The sequence below is a fragment of the Tripterygium wilfordii genome, chromosome 1, assembly GCF_013401445.1.
Source record: "Tripterygium wilfordii isolate XIE 37 chromosome 1, ASM1340144v1, whole genome shotgun sequence".
Lineage (NCBI taxonomy): Eukaryota > Viridiplantae > Streptophyta > Magnoliopsida > Celastrales > Celastraceae > Tripterygium > Tripterygium wilfordii.
In genome coordinates this window covers 9,917,732-9,933,504 of record NC_052232.1, presented here as the reverse complement: position 1 = coordinate 9,933,504, position 15,773 = coordinate 9,917,732, and the positions used below count along the sequence as shown (strand labels likewise).

Genomic DNA, 15,773 nt, shown 5'->3' with positions numbered 1-15,773 from the left:
GAACTTCTGGCTACGGGGTTGACATTTTGGCAAACTCTTGACCCACCCACGTTTTGTGTCGGTGAGGAACCCATCGCCTAAATCACTCTCTATGTGAAAACAATGGGAAAGCCAACACACAACACAAAAAATAAAGTCCCCATTATTAATTTATGTACATCTATTACTTTATTCATTTGTCTCATCATTAAAAAGCGTTTAAGGAAGGTTACCTTAAGTAACTGAGAATCACTCATATGTGTAATATCTCATAAAAATCTCGAGTTCGAGTCTTCTCTATTCCTTTCCCCTATAATAAATAAAAACATGCGTTTAAGGGATGGATTTCAAGGGGGGGAATTTTTGTTAATATAGGGGATGGGGATGGGGGAATGACGCAACCCGGGCTCCCCAGGACCTCAGAGGTAGCGCACTACATGGGTCTGGGCTGTCAACCTCAGAGGCTAGCGCACTAGCATGGGCCTAGAGCACCGAGTTGGGCCAGATCTGCAGAACATACACCCCAACCCATTACGGGATGTTGATGCACGAGTGCAGCTTAATGGTTGGAGTGGTTTCCCACTTCAAAGGGTGTCATGGGTTCGAATCTGAACTCGTGCATCAACATCCCGTAATGGGTTGGGGTGTATGGTCTGCAGATCTGGCCCAACTCGGTGCTCTAGGCCCATGCTAGTGCGCTAGCCTCTGAGGTTGACAGCCCAGACCCATGTAGTGCGCTACCTCTGAGGTCCTGGGGAGCCCGGGTTGCGTCATAAAAGTGCAAGTTGGGCCAGATCTGCAGACCATACACCCCAACCCATTACGGGATGTTGATGCACGAGTTCAGATTCGAACCCATGACACCCTTTGAAGTGGGAAACCACTCCAACCATTAAGCTGCAGCTTAATGGTTGGAGTGGTTTCCCACTTCAAAGGGTGTCATGGGTTCGAATCTGAACTCGTGCATCAACATCCCGTAATGGGTTGGGGTGTATGGTCTGCAGATCTGGCCCAACTCGGTGCTCTAGGCCCATGCTAGTGCGCTAGCCTCTGAGGTTGACAGCCCAGACCCATGTAGTGCGCTACCTCTGAGGTCCTGGGGAGCCCGGGTTGCGTCAGGGAAGCTCGAACTCGAAACCTCAATGAGATACAATACACATAAGTGTCATCTGAGCTACTCGTGATCTCAAGAAGAGTTTGAAACCGTGAAGTCAAATACATGTTAATAAAAGGGTGATGTTGGAGTTTGTTGGGTGGTCTCCTCCTCCTGATGGGTGGGTCAAACTTAATACAGATGGTTGTTGTAAAGGAATGACTGGCTTAGCTGCAGGAGGGGGCCTTGTGCGAGATGTTAGAGGGAGATGGTTGATTGGGTTCTCTATTAATATCGGGATTTGTAGTGCAGTTGAGGCTGAGCTTTGGGCAGTATTCGAGGGTCTTTCTTTGGCATGGCAAAATGGGTTTCGAAAAGTTTTTCTTGAGACAGATTCGCTTGTTGTGGCCTCCTGGCTGCAGGATGGTTGTGTTCCAAATATTCCTATTTCTAATTTGATTTACAAATGTTGTGATCTTTTGAAGAAAGATTGGGAGGTCAATATTTGTCATGTGCTTCGGGAGGGAAACAGATGTGCAGATCTGTTAGCAAATTTGGCTCTTAAGCATGATCGTGGAGTTTTGGTCTTTCATCAACCTCCTGTGGATATTATAGAGATGTTAAGAGAAGATGTTATTGGAGTATCTTGGCCTATACGTGTAGTCAGGAATGCTGAATAGTTAGTTTGTTTGTCCTTGTGGGTATCCCCTCCTTGGTATCAAAAAAAAAAAAATACATGTTAATAATTGGAAAGTAATGCCTTTTTGTGAGAGATTTAGCGTGTGGAGGAGCACATGGTGGGGTTTGGTATAATATTGTGGGCTTTAATGAATTATTTACTATTAATGGAGAAGGTTACCTCTAAAGTTAAAGACACTTATTAATGCCATGCTACATGCATTTGTGCTACACATGCCTCATTCAATATATAATTTAAAAAGTATCCGGTCATAGGACGGGCGTGGGACACTCATAACGACCTTGTTATTAAATGTTCCACGAAAATTCCTCAACAATAATGTAATATCGATCATTTGGCTGTCTCTCTAGCGAACTCTTTTCATATAAAAAAAAAGAAGTAATATTTATGAGATCAAAATCGTATAGACTTAGAAGGTTTGATCTTGATTACCATTAGGGATGTACACAATTATCTAGATAACCAAACTGATCGATAACATAATTTTCTAGTCTGTTATTTTCAAAAAAAATAACATATTTCTTTAATAGAATCGATTGATAAATGAAATAATTGTCGATAATCGGTCATCGATTCGTTTAAATTCATGTAAAAAAAAAAAACATGACTATTTACACCCCTAATTTCTATTGGTAGCAATACCCCTGTGGCCGAGTAGATTTGACCCATCTTACACTATCGTCAAGTGGGAAACTTTTATGTGTGCGGATTTGATGATCAGTGTTTCAATCCATATTGGATGTCTAAAGAACAAACTTGTATGATCTCGTTCACGGTTATCAACAAAAGAACAATATCTCCCGTTTTGATCAAAATCTATTTGCAATATCAATAATGCATGCTTGCCTTGTTGTTCTTTTTTCTTAACAAATACGAGATAAAGGAACTCAATGTTGGCTGATATTCATAATCTTTGAATTTAGTAAGGCAGTAATTAGTGTTTTTTTAATGATTAGGGGGGCGGTAATTAGGTTGGTAACAACCAATCTTTGTTTTCACCAACACGTGGATTCAAAGACAAGTAATTAAGTTTTGTCCTCCTCTTGCTTACTTAATTTAAAAGCCAGAACCCACTTCGATTCTTCACTTTTCAAAACCTAAACTATGCTTACACTTCCTCCACCACCACTGTCGCCTCTCCGTCGTCTTGATTTCCAGTTCATTCTCTTCCTCTTCATCCTTCCTCGTCTAACCAATGCTTACAAATACAAAGAAGCCCCACAATTCTACAACTCCCCGACATGCCCTCCACTTCACAGCACCCACAACATCTGCTCAACTGATGCCGTCCACGTTGCAATGACACTCGACGCCGCATACCTCCGCGGCTCCATGGCAGCGTTTTATCCGTCCTCCAGCACTCCTCCTGCCCCGAAAACATCGTCTTCCACTTCGTCTCCTCCTCCACCGCCCTTTACGCCACCATCACCACCTCCTTCCCATACCTCAACTCCCACCTCTACCACTTCGACGACACCGCAGTCTCTGGTCTAATCTCCACCTCCATCCGCTCCGCCCTCGACTGCCCCTTGAACTACGCCCGAAACTACCTCGCCAATCTCCTCCCACTATACGTCCGCCGTATCGTTTACTTGGATTCCGATTTAGTCCTCGTCGACGACATTGCGAAACTCGCAGCTACCCATTTACCAGACGGTGTCGTATTGGCAGCACCGGAATACTGCAACGCGAATTTCACTTCTTACTTTACTCCTACGTTCTGGGCCAACCCGACGTTGTCATTAACATTCGCGGGTCGAAGCGCGTGTTACTTTAATACGGGCGTGATGGTGATTGATTTGGAGAGATGGAGAGAGGGGGAGTATACAAGGAAGATTGTGGAGTGGATGGAGCTCCAGAAGCGAATTCGGATCTACGAATTGGGTTCTTTGCCGCCGTTTTTGCTTGTATTTGCGGGTAATATTGGTCCGGTGGACCACAGGTGGAACCAGCATGGGCTTGGTGGAGACAACTTTAGGGGACTATGCAGGGAATTGCATCGGGGTCCGGTTAGTCTGTTGCATTGGAGCGGAAAGGGCAAGCCGTGGGTTCGACTTGACTCGAACCGGCCATGCCCGTTAGATGCTTTGTGGGCCCCTTATGATCTGTTGCGGACTATTGAGTCTCTTGATACATATAATTACATATAAACTATATTCTTTCTTTTTCAAGTATGTATATAAACTATTGTTAATTATTTATAATAATAATAATAATACTGGATTCTCAAGATTACTCAACTTATTAAAGTTTCACACATGCATGCTTAATTAAGGGATGTAACATGGGAATGGGTAATGATAATGAGCTCATTTATTTTCATAATTAAAAATGACCAAACCTTGCATTCCATGGCAGATCTAGATTCAAACTTACGTGGCACACAACTAAACATTGGAAGTTCGGGGGTAACGCCTCTGGAAATTTATTTTTTTGAGTTATTTATATGGCACGAAAATAATTACCGGTAATAATTTCAAGAGATAAAACATTACATCTTTATTTATCAAAATTGTTATGTACGATTGTGTAAATCCATCTTGATAATATTCATTCCAAAAAGTCTCTCTATCATTGTCGTTGCTATAGCCTAAACCAATGTTAACTTGAAAAGATGATAAAACAAACAAGAGAGATACTTCTTTTATTTGTAATAGCAATTGCGGCACATTTTATTTTCTATATATAAACATAACTAATTTTATTTTACTTTGGGCTGATTTCCAAGTCCAAGTCGCGGTCCAAGTGGCTCCGCCACTGCTTGCATCAGGTTAATTAAATTAGTATTTACAAGTGTAAAGACTAGTTAAAATGTGACATTGTTTAGGTAAACCCAACCAATATGGTTTATAAGAAAAGTCGCATTCCTTCTCCATCATCAAGGCCTTTTCCTTAGACCTAAATACCATTAAGTGAGACTGTTCAAGAAAGAGCAAAGTTGTACGGGTCTAATGTATTCATGAGAATCGATAAACCCAAAGCAAATAATATGTTTGATGTGAATAGGGTTGAGATTTTCAATATGATACCAAAGTCGAACAAACAATATTGTGACTGAATTGAGATTTCTAACAAAAAAAAAAATAGTCTACTTAGACTATCTTTAGTCCCTTGTTGTCCATTAATGAGACATGTACCTAACTAGAAGTGTAAGGTGTATCGGCCCGACCAAAACAGCCCATGATGCTAGAGCTTGACGGGCCGTTAGGGTCCAGCCCGTATGGGCCTGGGCGCTCGGCCCAGCCTGTATATATGTTATTGGGCTGGGCCTTTGCCTACTAAAATTTCAAACAAAACAAAAAAAAATAAAGACAGATCACTAAAATTGAAAGGGATGGGAACAATTCAAACCAGTGTCGAGCACAAGCAAATGCAGGGCTCACAGTTTGCAAAGGCAACAGTGAACACTGAACAGGCTCAGTAGTCACTATTTAGTAAGTACGTAGTAAATAAAAGCTTGATCATCCAAAAATCAAAACGCAATAGGCCATCATCAAGCTTTACTTGGGTCCGAGAAGTCTGCTGCTCCATTCCTTCGGAAGTATCTGTAGTAAATGTACTGCAATAAAATCTATAAACAATTCCTGTTAAGGTTTTTGCACAACACATATATAAAACAACATGAGTGTTACGGATTTCAATATTTTTTGCCTCAACTATCCCAAATAATGAGGTGGACGTACACGATTTCATGTGATCTATTGCAATGCATATAAAGACGAAGGATACAAATAAGTCGAGGGCGACGCACACTACTGCATCCAGCAACCAAGGCAAGTTGAGCTTTATTTTCTCCCATTCCGTGGTTCTAACAACAATACTGCATTCATTCATACACACAGAAGCATGCTTTAGGTGAACTGGGAGGGATGGAAATATGAAATAATTGAGAGGAAATCAAGCAAAGAGAAACCTTAAGACATAGGTGACGTTGGCCAGCAGAGCAAAGATGAACATCAGTGGATTCAAGCCCTATATATATCGTCCATCGTAATTAGTCGATTGATCTCGAATATGGTAACGAAAAAACAAAAAATGATAAAGATCCCACAAATTTGTATCCCGGTTATCCCAACCGTTGAATTGGACGCACAAATGACTTAATTCGTGGGGTTTAGCATGTCCCACATGATGCATATGAAATTCTGTGCATACCACTCAGCAGTTGGGATAACAGTTGCTGGGATCCCTATCATAATTGATGAAAAAAGGTTGTGTATGAGCATATAGATTCATTACCTCCACGCTTCCCCTTTTAATCTGGTAAATGAAAGAAATATATGTAACTTCAGTTAGCTAGATACCATGATAAAAAACCAAAAGAAAGAAGAGAATCGCAAGGGTTGTAATGGTTACTTACGTTCAAACATATTTGAGGGACTCGGCCTCCCATATAGATAGCAGCCATCAACCATCCCAACCATTGTCCAAAACCACTGTGCTCCATCCCACCTGCACCTTCCTGCTATATGGCTGTAAGTAAACATTGAAAACAACATATATATATATATAGAATGAATATGGATTGTAAATAAATAATTAGGTCATACATGCACCAGTAGTCTTCTTCCAGTAAATCCCATGTAGACTTCTGACAAACCCTTGCTTTGGAATGGCAGGTTGAGCGATGTAGCAAAGAATGTCCCGTATTCAACCTGAAAAATCATATATTGAAGTCAGGTTGAGTCATATATTTATTGAAATTCTCAGCCCAAATACGTTGAAGATAATCAAATATATATTGTGTCACGGACTCGCACGGATTTGTTCTTCATGAGTCATCGTTATTGGTACTTAGGCCCAGAAAATACGTCTACAATGTGGGAGGAGCTGAACTTTGTTTATAAATTACTTGACTGGGTTATGCCATACTGATATGAGATTTTTAGTCTTGGAAACACTCACGGATCTTGGAATTGGCCTAGCCTGGCTAATGGTCCTATTTGTTGCAGTAGTTGTCTCGTCTTCAGACGATGAATCGCTGTAAACTTCCATTGCCGGAGGACCACTTTTAGCTACCCTTAAGTATGTTCTATATGGTGGAGTACCACTTCCAGCCAGAGATCTAGCTGACCTGGAATGACATAAATGTTGTTAGACAAAATATATGTGGTCTTAACATAGTAGCAGTATAGACAAATCATTATGATAATACTCGTGACAATCCGTTAGGTTTAAAGCTCAACTTACTCTATCATCAAATGAAAATTTTATGTATCCGCAGGTTTGATAATCCGAATTTAAAATCATATCAAACGTACCAAAGATAAACTTATATAATATCATTCTCGATTAAAAAAAAATATTAAGATAACGATATAAAACAACTTACGTATAATAGAATTCCCTGCGAGGAGTTGCTTTTGGTGGACCCCTGGGGATTGGTATTCCTGAATCATCTGTCTTGGGCCTCAAAGGTCTTTTCTCATCCCCATCCTATATATATATAAAGAACAAGATTTCAGTGATAATGTATTTAATATGTGTAAAGCATATGGTAAAAACAAGTTTATATTACCTGCTGGTCTACAGTGTCCAGTCGTCTGCGTTTGCGCCACTTGTATATGTGATCATAGTACATGCCTTGCAGCACCAGCACTATAGTGCTTATCGTATACAGCTGGAAATATTTGCAAAACAAAGCCAAACAAAAAGCAGTAACTAAATCGTCAAAAATCTAACCTAAACACATTAAGGATATTGTCCGTTATGAACTAAGGGTCGGGCCTACACAAATTTATTTTTCATAGGTTATCGTCAATGATTCTTAAGCCTAGAAAATACGTCAAATGTGTGAGAGATGCAACGACTTTACTTATATACCACTCGATTGAATTATGTCAGTCTGATATAGGATATTAGTATTGACATAAATGAAACATGATTATGATTTAGGAGATTAATTGCTATCCTATCATCTTGGACTCTTGGTTATTTATTTAGTGTCCAAAATGGATAATATAATTGATTATATGTGTGTGGATTTACAACATCTATTGAGAAGATGAATAAATATATTAAATTAATCACTAGTGGTGAAATGATATCCAAATTTATAAATATATAGTATTCACCTAGGAAAACTAAACAAGTGGAGTAATTAGTAATTACCAGAGCAGTGTAGTACTGAGTGGGCAACTGCATCAATCAACAACAACAAAAGTAGAATCAAATATCACAATCAATAATTTTATAATCAAAACATCAAAAAGACACAAGATAAGCTTAAGAATGTTCATGAATATTATAAATAAAAATAAAAAACATGAAAAGGATACAATAGTCAATAGTGGGTGGCGCTATAGCTAGTTTTAGCCAGAATCATGCACCTGTGACTGGATTTATAAAAAAACTCACCGTTGCAGGTTCCAGAAGACAACCCACGAGATTGAATACATCACTGCACCACCACCCAATTACCAAGAAATCAAATGAATCCAGAAGTCAAAGTAAGACAAAAAGAAATTGTGAATTTGATTTGTTAGAGAAGAGATGATCAGGGACTAACCCGGCAACCCAAGTGAGGAGGAAAGCGAGTGAAACGCCGTGGCTTGACTTGGTGCGGCAGTTGGTTATAATCTGAGGGATTTCCGCAACTCCCCAGCAAACCAGACTCATTATTCCAAAACCGAACGAGTAGCCATCTTTGGTGTTGCAAAGGCAGTCCTTGAAGTATTTCTCTACCCAACCCACACAGGGTTTCTTCTCTCTCACACAGTAGTATGCCTCTGGCATCTCTCTCTCTCTCTCTCCACTCTTTCTTTCTGCGGTAGCTTTATTGGAGATATGTGTTTTTTATTAAATGAGTCTGTGTGTTATTGTTGGCGAGCTTTGCGATAAGCCTGCGCATTTATATATACACAAACAGAAAATTAAAGCATGTAACGAAACGATCAACCAAACGACAAATTCGGTCGTCGTTTTATAGGTTAAAACTGTGGAAAGAGAAATTCTAGTGCGGAAAATGGGGTACGCATATTCGGATTTTTGATGCCCTCCAATTAAGATTTTTGTGTACACTTGACGATAAATTATTGCAACATATAGGTCCGATGTTTAATTCTTAAAAACCACCTCTTCATACATTATTATGTGGGGTAAGGGTATAAATGATCATAATGATTTTTCACATAGATTTAACCGATCGAGTAGTCAGTTATTTCTGTTATCAATCGATTCTTTTTTTGAAAATAATTGATTGATTAGTTCGGTCTTCTGATTTAGTTTTTAATAGTCCTAATATAGGGTAAAGTCTGTATATATTTTGTCCGTTCTAGCTTTTTTGGTAACCAATCGAGGAACCACCTAGCTCAACATGTCTTTTTGACAGCTCGGTGGGCATAAACCTCAGGCCACCAGAACATCCCGTACCACGATGACGATCGATAAGACTGGGTCAAAGCCCATGCGAGTAGGGATCCGGAAGTGGGACAAGCCCATGAAACCAAGATTTCACAAGAAAATATCCCAATTGACAACTGTTTGATTTGAACTCCCGATCTCAGACACCGTAAACCCTAAATTCGAAGAAAAAAAAGGCAATTAAGATATTGCCAAGTGGTGGTGTTTTCAAAACTCATTGAGTGTGATATTAAGTCTTGCCTACAAGATAATATGCTATTTACTGCCTAATTTAAAGAGAGGGTATATATATACATCTAATGGGGCCAATCAATAAAATAATGGAAACAAAGATGTCAATATCAAAATATAAAAAAAAACTATAATCACAGCATCTTTCTTCATTTTCGCCGCATGAGATAATTAAGAGCACCAAATCTCTTGCCACTTCCACCAGTGACCAGCCTGCCTATCAATACATCTTTTTTTTGGTTTTGTTTTTACCGTGTCTATTCACTGCAATTTCCAAAAGATGGCTAGCTAGTTGTAATGCAAAACAATAATATATTCGCATGTCCAATGTCCAGTGATGCCTTCAGCATTGGTTGGTTTTGTGTTTAAAATCAAAATAAAATATGGTACGTCCATTTATATATATATATATGCCTTCAGCATTGGTTGGTTTTGTGTTTAAAATCAAAATAAAATATGGTACGTCCATTTATATATATGGATATGCACAAGGGCAGGACAGTTACATAAACCCTAATATTTTACAGCGGATTGATATAAGCAAACCAAATGGTATATAAAATATAAATAAACGTTTTCTATCTCACATAAGGACACGTTTTATGGACTTAAGAACGTAATAGCAACAACCCATGAAGAATAAATTCGTGTGGAGCTCGTGAGCAAAAGCGATTGGATTTCCAACACATAATACATATATATATAAAAGCAAAACTTGTTATAATTAACTATTGTCGGTCACTCCTCTAATACCCACCAACAACCTAAATTATTAAAAATCTAATCTTTCTATCCTTTGAAAATTGCAACATCTATAAGCATAACATATATATAAAGTAAAACTTGTTATAATTAACCCGTCAACCACCTTAATTATCAAAAACCTAATCTCTCTATCCTTTGAAAATTGCAACCCCTATTATAAGCATAACATATATATGTATGTATATATATATATATATATATATATATATATAAAAGATGTTATTCTTATGAAATATAATGTGGATCAATACCAAACATTTCTTACGCACGTTTACAATACTCTACAATATATAATTAACCACAAACAAACATATATATATAGATCTCATCTTACATGAACCAGAAAGAGTGACCAAATTCATGCCTCGATCTCACACATACAATCATCAAGTCGCGAACAAATCCTATTATACTGACCACATTCATTCCACATAGAAAATCTCACACAACCATACAGTCATGAACATAGCCCCCAAATCGTCTAGATTCATGCAATCAATAAAATGATTGTGCGTCCCCCTCTTAGATATTCCTTACATCTAAAGAAATGTTTTCTCTACGAAATCCAACCCAAACAATTTGTTGAGTATTGTCAGTTTTAAGTCTCAAGGTCCATACAATTTTGTTTTTAAAGAGACCCTCTATAACATTTAAGAGTTGTTGGACATTAACTTACGAAAAATGATAAAAAAAAAAAACTCAATTGTTGAGTGGAACACACAAAATTTAAGTGAATTCGTAGACTTCAAATGTCTCATATAATGTGCATGAAACAACTCAACAGTAATTGGGATAATTGAGATTCGTATAATTATTGACGATGAACTTATAAAGCATTTTTTCTTAACAATTAATACACACAAATACAGTCTTCAAAAACAGTGACGTGTCAACTGACTAGAATAGTTGTCGTCATCAGATCAGAGTCGCAGAGTTTGATCCTAGCTAGTGGAGGAGGATACATCATGACAGACAACCTAATCCTCAATCTTTAAGAAAAACAGAACACATATGCAGACAAACGGCGACGGTGCGCTGCAACATGTCCACTATAGTCATCCCTATCTCTTTATGTTTCCACATCGCTTTTTTTGGGTTGGTATGCACCGCATAAATTATTATTATTATTATTATAATTATTATTTTTACTGATAACGACGTATATAAGTTTATCCTTTTGAATATCTGATTTGAATTTGAATTTTGACAGTTAAATCTGTGCGTATGGAAGTTTTAGTTTTCATCATAATAAGAGAATAAGTTGGGTCAACGTCCAGTGCATAGTCATAAAAATATTGTTCTCAATGAGAATCAAACTCAAGACTGAACCTTTTGAATCCATACAATTTGATTCTAGAGAGATTCATCATTAGGCTAAAACCATTGTGGTTTAATCTAGAAGTTACGGGCCGACTTTGAATCGAAAACAAATTAAAACCAGTGTTGCACAACGACAAAAGCTTTTCAGGATTCTTACGTTACATGTGCCGTGGAGAGACCATTGACGCATCAATCTCCATTTTGTTTTGCATGTTTGGAGTCTTTTGATCACTTGAATATGGAGTCAGGAGACTGTCTTTCCTTTCTCACCTAAGAACACACACACACGTGTGTGCGTGTGATCTTATGTTCTTCCCATTGCGTAAGTCTAATATTTAATTATTAAATTGGGCAAAAAACATTATTTACTTTGAAATTAAATTGCGATAAAATATTCGTTTAGAAAGTCGATGGGTTTTGTCAGGCCCATGGGCCAAATCAACCTCAACCAATTTTTGGGGGCTGAAACGAACATGGCATGTTGGACCATCGGGTTGTAATCAACATGGGTTGATGTAAGGCTTTTGGGCCCACTCGCTCTTTGAATCCAAACTCCAGTCCAGACTCCCTATTGTTGGTAAGAAAGCCCAATCGAAATGTATTCATACATCAGGATATTTTTGGACAACTGAGGATTAATCATCCAGCCTAATATGTCTTTTCGAATAGTTGAGTGAACATAAATCTTAAACCACCAGAACAGCCCTCACCACCATGATGATAGGTAAGACTGAGTCAAGGCCCATGCGGATGAAAATAGGGCTCCTAACCCCTCTCCGAAAGTGACCAAAATCCCACGAAATCATGAAAACCCCAGAGAAATATTCCCAGAGCTGGTTCGAACTCTCGAACTTAGTGGCATGCATTCACCCTAGCCCTAAAGATACAACCAATTGAGCTATTGCTTAGTAGTTAGATAATTTGATGATGGTTCCTGCACTGGAGCATCAGATCTCAGACAGATGATTACTAGAAAAAGTATATGCAATGTGCTAGTCCAGATTCTTACAGCTGAACTTGAGCTGCCTCTCATATGTCCACAGGTTGTCTGGATGAAAGCATCCAAATTAGTTGGCTAATCCTTCCGCAAGATAAATCAGATAGGATTACTTGTCCAAAAGAGATGTTTGATGAACTGCAACCACAACCAACTCACAGGATTGCAGCAGTATTCACAACCTCTCTCTGAACCGCTACGAGATGGAGAAGAAAACAGGATCCATCCCATCAGGATTTAACGTTATTGCACATAGATACAAGAGAGGGAAAAAAAAGGAATTTAAAATCATTGTTTTTATTGGTATAATGATCATTTAGTTGTAACCTTAACAACTCTCCATGAAAATATAGAACAAGATATACCTTAGTATAAGATAGAACCAGTAATAGACCCTCTGAAACTGCTCGTATCCTCAAGCAAGTGCGGTAATATCACCTAGTGATTCAACATTGGCTACAGGATTATTAGGAGATGCTTCAGAAAACATGAGTTATTGATGCAATGAACTCTCACCATTATCAGTTTTGAAGATCATAACTTAATTTTCCATCTGAAGTATCATGCAGCTCACTTTATGTAAAACTGCTGGAATAAATATCGTAAACTCTAGCAAGATCTGCAGAGCACACTGTCCAAATGTGACCCCGCACTGCGAGTGGTACAACATTCGTTAGATCCTCACAGATTTCTTCCACGGCAGCAGCCTCTTTCCGCTTGCCTTCATTCCAAAGACACTTAACAAGCAACTCTTTTGTAGCAAAATCAGGCCTCAAATTTGAGTTCCTCATGTCCTCGAAAACCCTCCAGGCAAGTGCAGCTCTTTCACACTTGCAGTAAGCTTGGATCAATATTTTATAAGTGTAAGCATCTGGCTCTAAACCACTCTGCCTAACCATTGCAAATAGCCGCTGCACGGTTTTTATATCTCCCTGTGTTGCAAAGTGATACATCAGTCCAGAAAGAGTCTGGATATCTGGGCAAGTTCCACTTAAAATCATCTCATCAAGTATGTCCAGGACATCAGTACCCCTTCGACACTTGGTCAATGTTCGTAATAGGGAAGAATACAAAAGCATAAGATTAAATTTTGATAATGGACCACAGAGCGTTCTTTCATTATGGAAGACCTTCAGAGCAGCATCAGCATTCTTTGAAATGCCATAAAAGTCGATAATCAACCTAATTGTGCTGAAGGGCAATCTCATTCCTTCCCTCCTAACTTTGTCCAACAAATTTTCAACCAACTCAACAATCCCATGGCGTGCTAAAAGGCTAATCATTCTTTGCACTGTGTAAATATCATGATCGAATCCCGGTTGACAAGCAACCCAGCAAAAGAAATTCCAAGCTGTTTCTGGTGACTTGAAATTTCTAAGAATCTTGCAAACCAACCGAGTTGTCCACACAAATTTAGCATCCTCCAGTGCAGACACCTCTTCAGGGCTCCAATGTTTCAATGCATTAGCCAAAGCTCTTGGGTCCAACCACGGTTTCAACTTTACTCCATCAACATGTTTCTCACTACAGCCATGATCATCCTCCTCATCGTCATCATCCTCACTGCTCTCTCCACAATCTCCAATGCTCTTTATCCTCTTGTCAGGCATCATTTCTCTGCAAAATTCCTCCACCTCCCCTAACAACCCTGCCTCTGGCATTTGTTGCAAAGCCACAAGCATGGCACGACCTGGAAACATCCCATCAACCCACATTTCATTAAGCAAAAGTTTAACTTCATCAAACCTTCCAGCACCAACAAATCCTTCAACCAAAACCAAATACATCTTTGAAGTCCTCTTGATCCTCATCAAAGGCAGCACCTTAAAAACCTCCAGTGCAGCATCCAGTTTTCCTCTGCTCACAAGATGCTCAACCATGACAAAATACGTTCTGGAATTAGGGATCGCCCCTTCATCAATCATTTCACAGAAAACGTGGACAGCCTCCGCGTCCCTTCCCCTTTGCACATAGAGCCGCATAACAAGATTGTAGGACTCCGTGCACACACCCTTCTCATTGCGCCTATATTCACTCCAGACGTTTAGAACCTCATCAATGTCTCCGGCAGTGGCGTACCACGTCATTAGGTTCATGGAACTGATGCGAACATTCCCGAACCTTCCAGCTTCAATCTCCCCAATCAAGGAATTGAGTTCAGCGCACCGGCGGTGCTTGGCGAGTACCGTGGCGAGCGCGCGGAGGCTATCTTGTCTGTGAGCGAAATGGGGAACTGTTTCTTTGAGGTATTCAACGAGGGAGAGTGCGGATTCCGCAGAGGGAGCGGAACGAAGAGCTTGAGTGACCACAAAGGAGTCAAGAAGGCGGGTATTGCTTAGAAGAGAAGGGAGCGAGTTGGGGGAGCTAGAGCGGAGAGCTAGACGGATAGAGTCGATGAGCTTGGCTCTGTGGAGGTAGTGGGTGACTCTGTTGGAAAATGGGGGACGGACAAAGGTGCGAGCTTGCTGGGTTAGGATGGTGAAGTGGATTTGGGTTGCTTTACTGCCTTGAATTGGGTGTTTGAAGATGGCAACTGCGTACTTAATACAATGCATTTCAGATTCTTCTGTGCTTACATAGTCATAGAATCGAACACCTGGTGTGCGTAAGAAAACGATGACAAATGTATATTCTTGCCTTGTTGCAGAGATTTTCTTTAGCTGATGAAGGTTCGAAAGGACTAGGAAAAGGGTACGGTTGAACCTCGAACGGCGCCTTTCGTCAAATCCAAGCCAATATCAAGCAAATAGTTCGCGATTCAAAAATGGGTTTTGGAGGGGTTTTATGCTCGATGAAGCCATGAAGGTGGCAAGGTCAGGGAAATCCGTCTGTTTGGTAGATAGGATAGCAATTTTCATGTAAGGCTTAGTCTGTCCTTGAAATAGTTGGTTTAAAAGAGTGAGCTACTACGCCAAATATTGTGATATTGTCTACCATTTTAACCTTCAATTTTAAAATTGTAAAATTGGATATTTTTAATTGATATCAATTTATTTTTGATGCTAAAAATAGAGTTAACCACAATGCTTCGGGTGGAATAATGCACGGTACGGTGATACTGTAACACACCACCGATCGAAGCATTATTTTTGTCCAAACACGTTATTAGATTGACAGTTGTTGATGCTTACGGGACCGGGTTCTCTCCCAAAATCTTTTTAGAAGTAAAGTCCCAAGTTCTAACCGCTACACCCATAGGATCACTTGAATCAGCTAGCGTTCAAGCAAAAAGCAATGCATAACAAGTGCAAACACATTGTCAAACGAACACCTGAATTGGGTATCAAATAGATTTTCCTGGATGTTGTAACATTTTACTTTGAGCA

At 39.3% G+C, this 15,773-nt stretch overlaps 2 protein-coding genes and 1 pseudogene across 5 annotated transcripts; 1 reads left to right on the top strand and 2 right to left on the bottom strand.

Annotated features, from left to right (window-relative positions):
• The first annotated feature begins 2,852 nt into the window (after positions 1-2,852).
• Positions 2,853-4,003, top strand: LOC120001593 (annotated as a pseudogene).
• A 1,070-nt stretch (positions 4,004-5,073) lies between these two features.
• LOC120005374 (probable vacuolar amino acid transporter YPQ2) lies at positions 5,074-8,613 on the bottom strand. 4 transcript variants are annotated; one of them, XM_038855013.1, is made up of 12 exons: positions 8,281-8,613; positions 8,130-8,172; positions 7,884-7,910; positions 7,291-7,392; positions 7,105-7,208; positions 6,678-6,846; positions 6,323-6,427; positions 6,133-6,237; positions 6,012-6,032; positions 5,686-5,744; positions 5,456-5,592; positions 5,074-5,343 (listed from the first exon to the last, which is right to left on the bottom strand). In XM_038855013.1, the coding sequence occupies exons 1-12, from the start codon at positions 8,505-8,507 to the stop codon at positions 5,273-5,275; spliced, it is 1,170 nt and encodes a 389-aa protein (XP_038710941.1). In that variant the 5' UTR covers positions 8,508-8,613; the 3' UTR covers positions 5,074-5,272. The 4 variants fall into 4 exon arrangements, with proteins under 4 accessions (XP_038710941.1, XP_038711011.1, XP_038711085.1 ...); XM_038855083.1 differs by having other exon boundaries at positions 6,133-6,234; positions 8,281-8,612; XM_038855157.1 differs by having other exon boundaries at positions 5,502-5,592; positions 8,281-8,611.
• Positions 8,614-12,795: 4,182 nt separating this feature from the next.
• LOC119991174 (pentatricopeptide repeat-containing protein At5g66631) lies at positions 12,796-15,412 on the bottom strand. Its single transcript, XM_038837456.1, has one exon. The coding sequence runs from the start codon at positions 15,000-15,002 to the stop codon at positions 13,023-13,025; it is 1,980 nt and encodes a 659-aa protein (XP_038693384.1). The 5' UTR covers positions 15,003-15,412; the 3' UTR covers positions 12,796-13,022.
• Between the last annotated feature and the right edge of the window lie 361 nt (positions 15,413-15,773).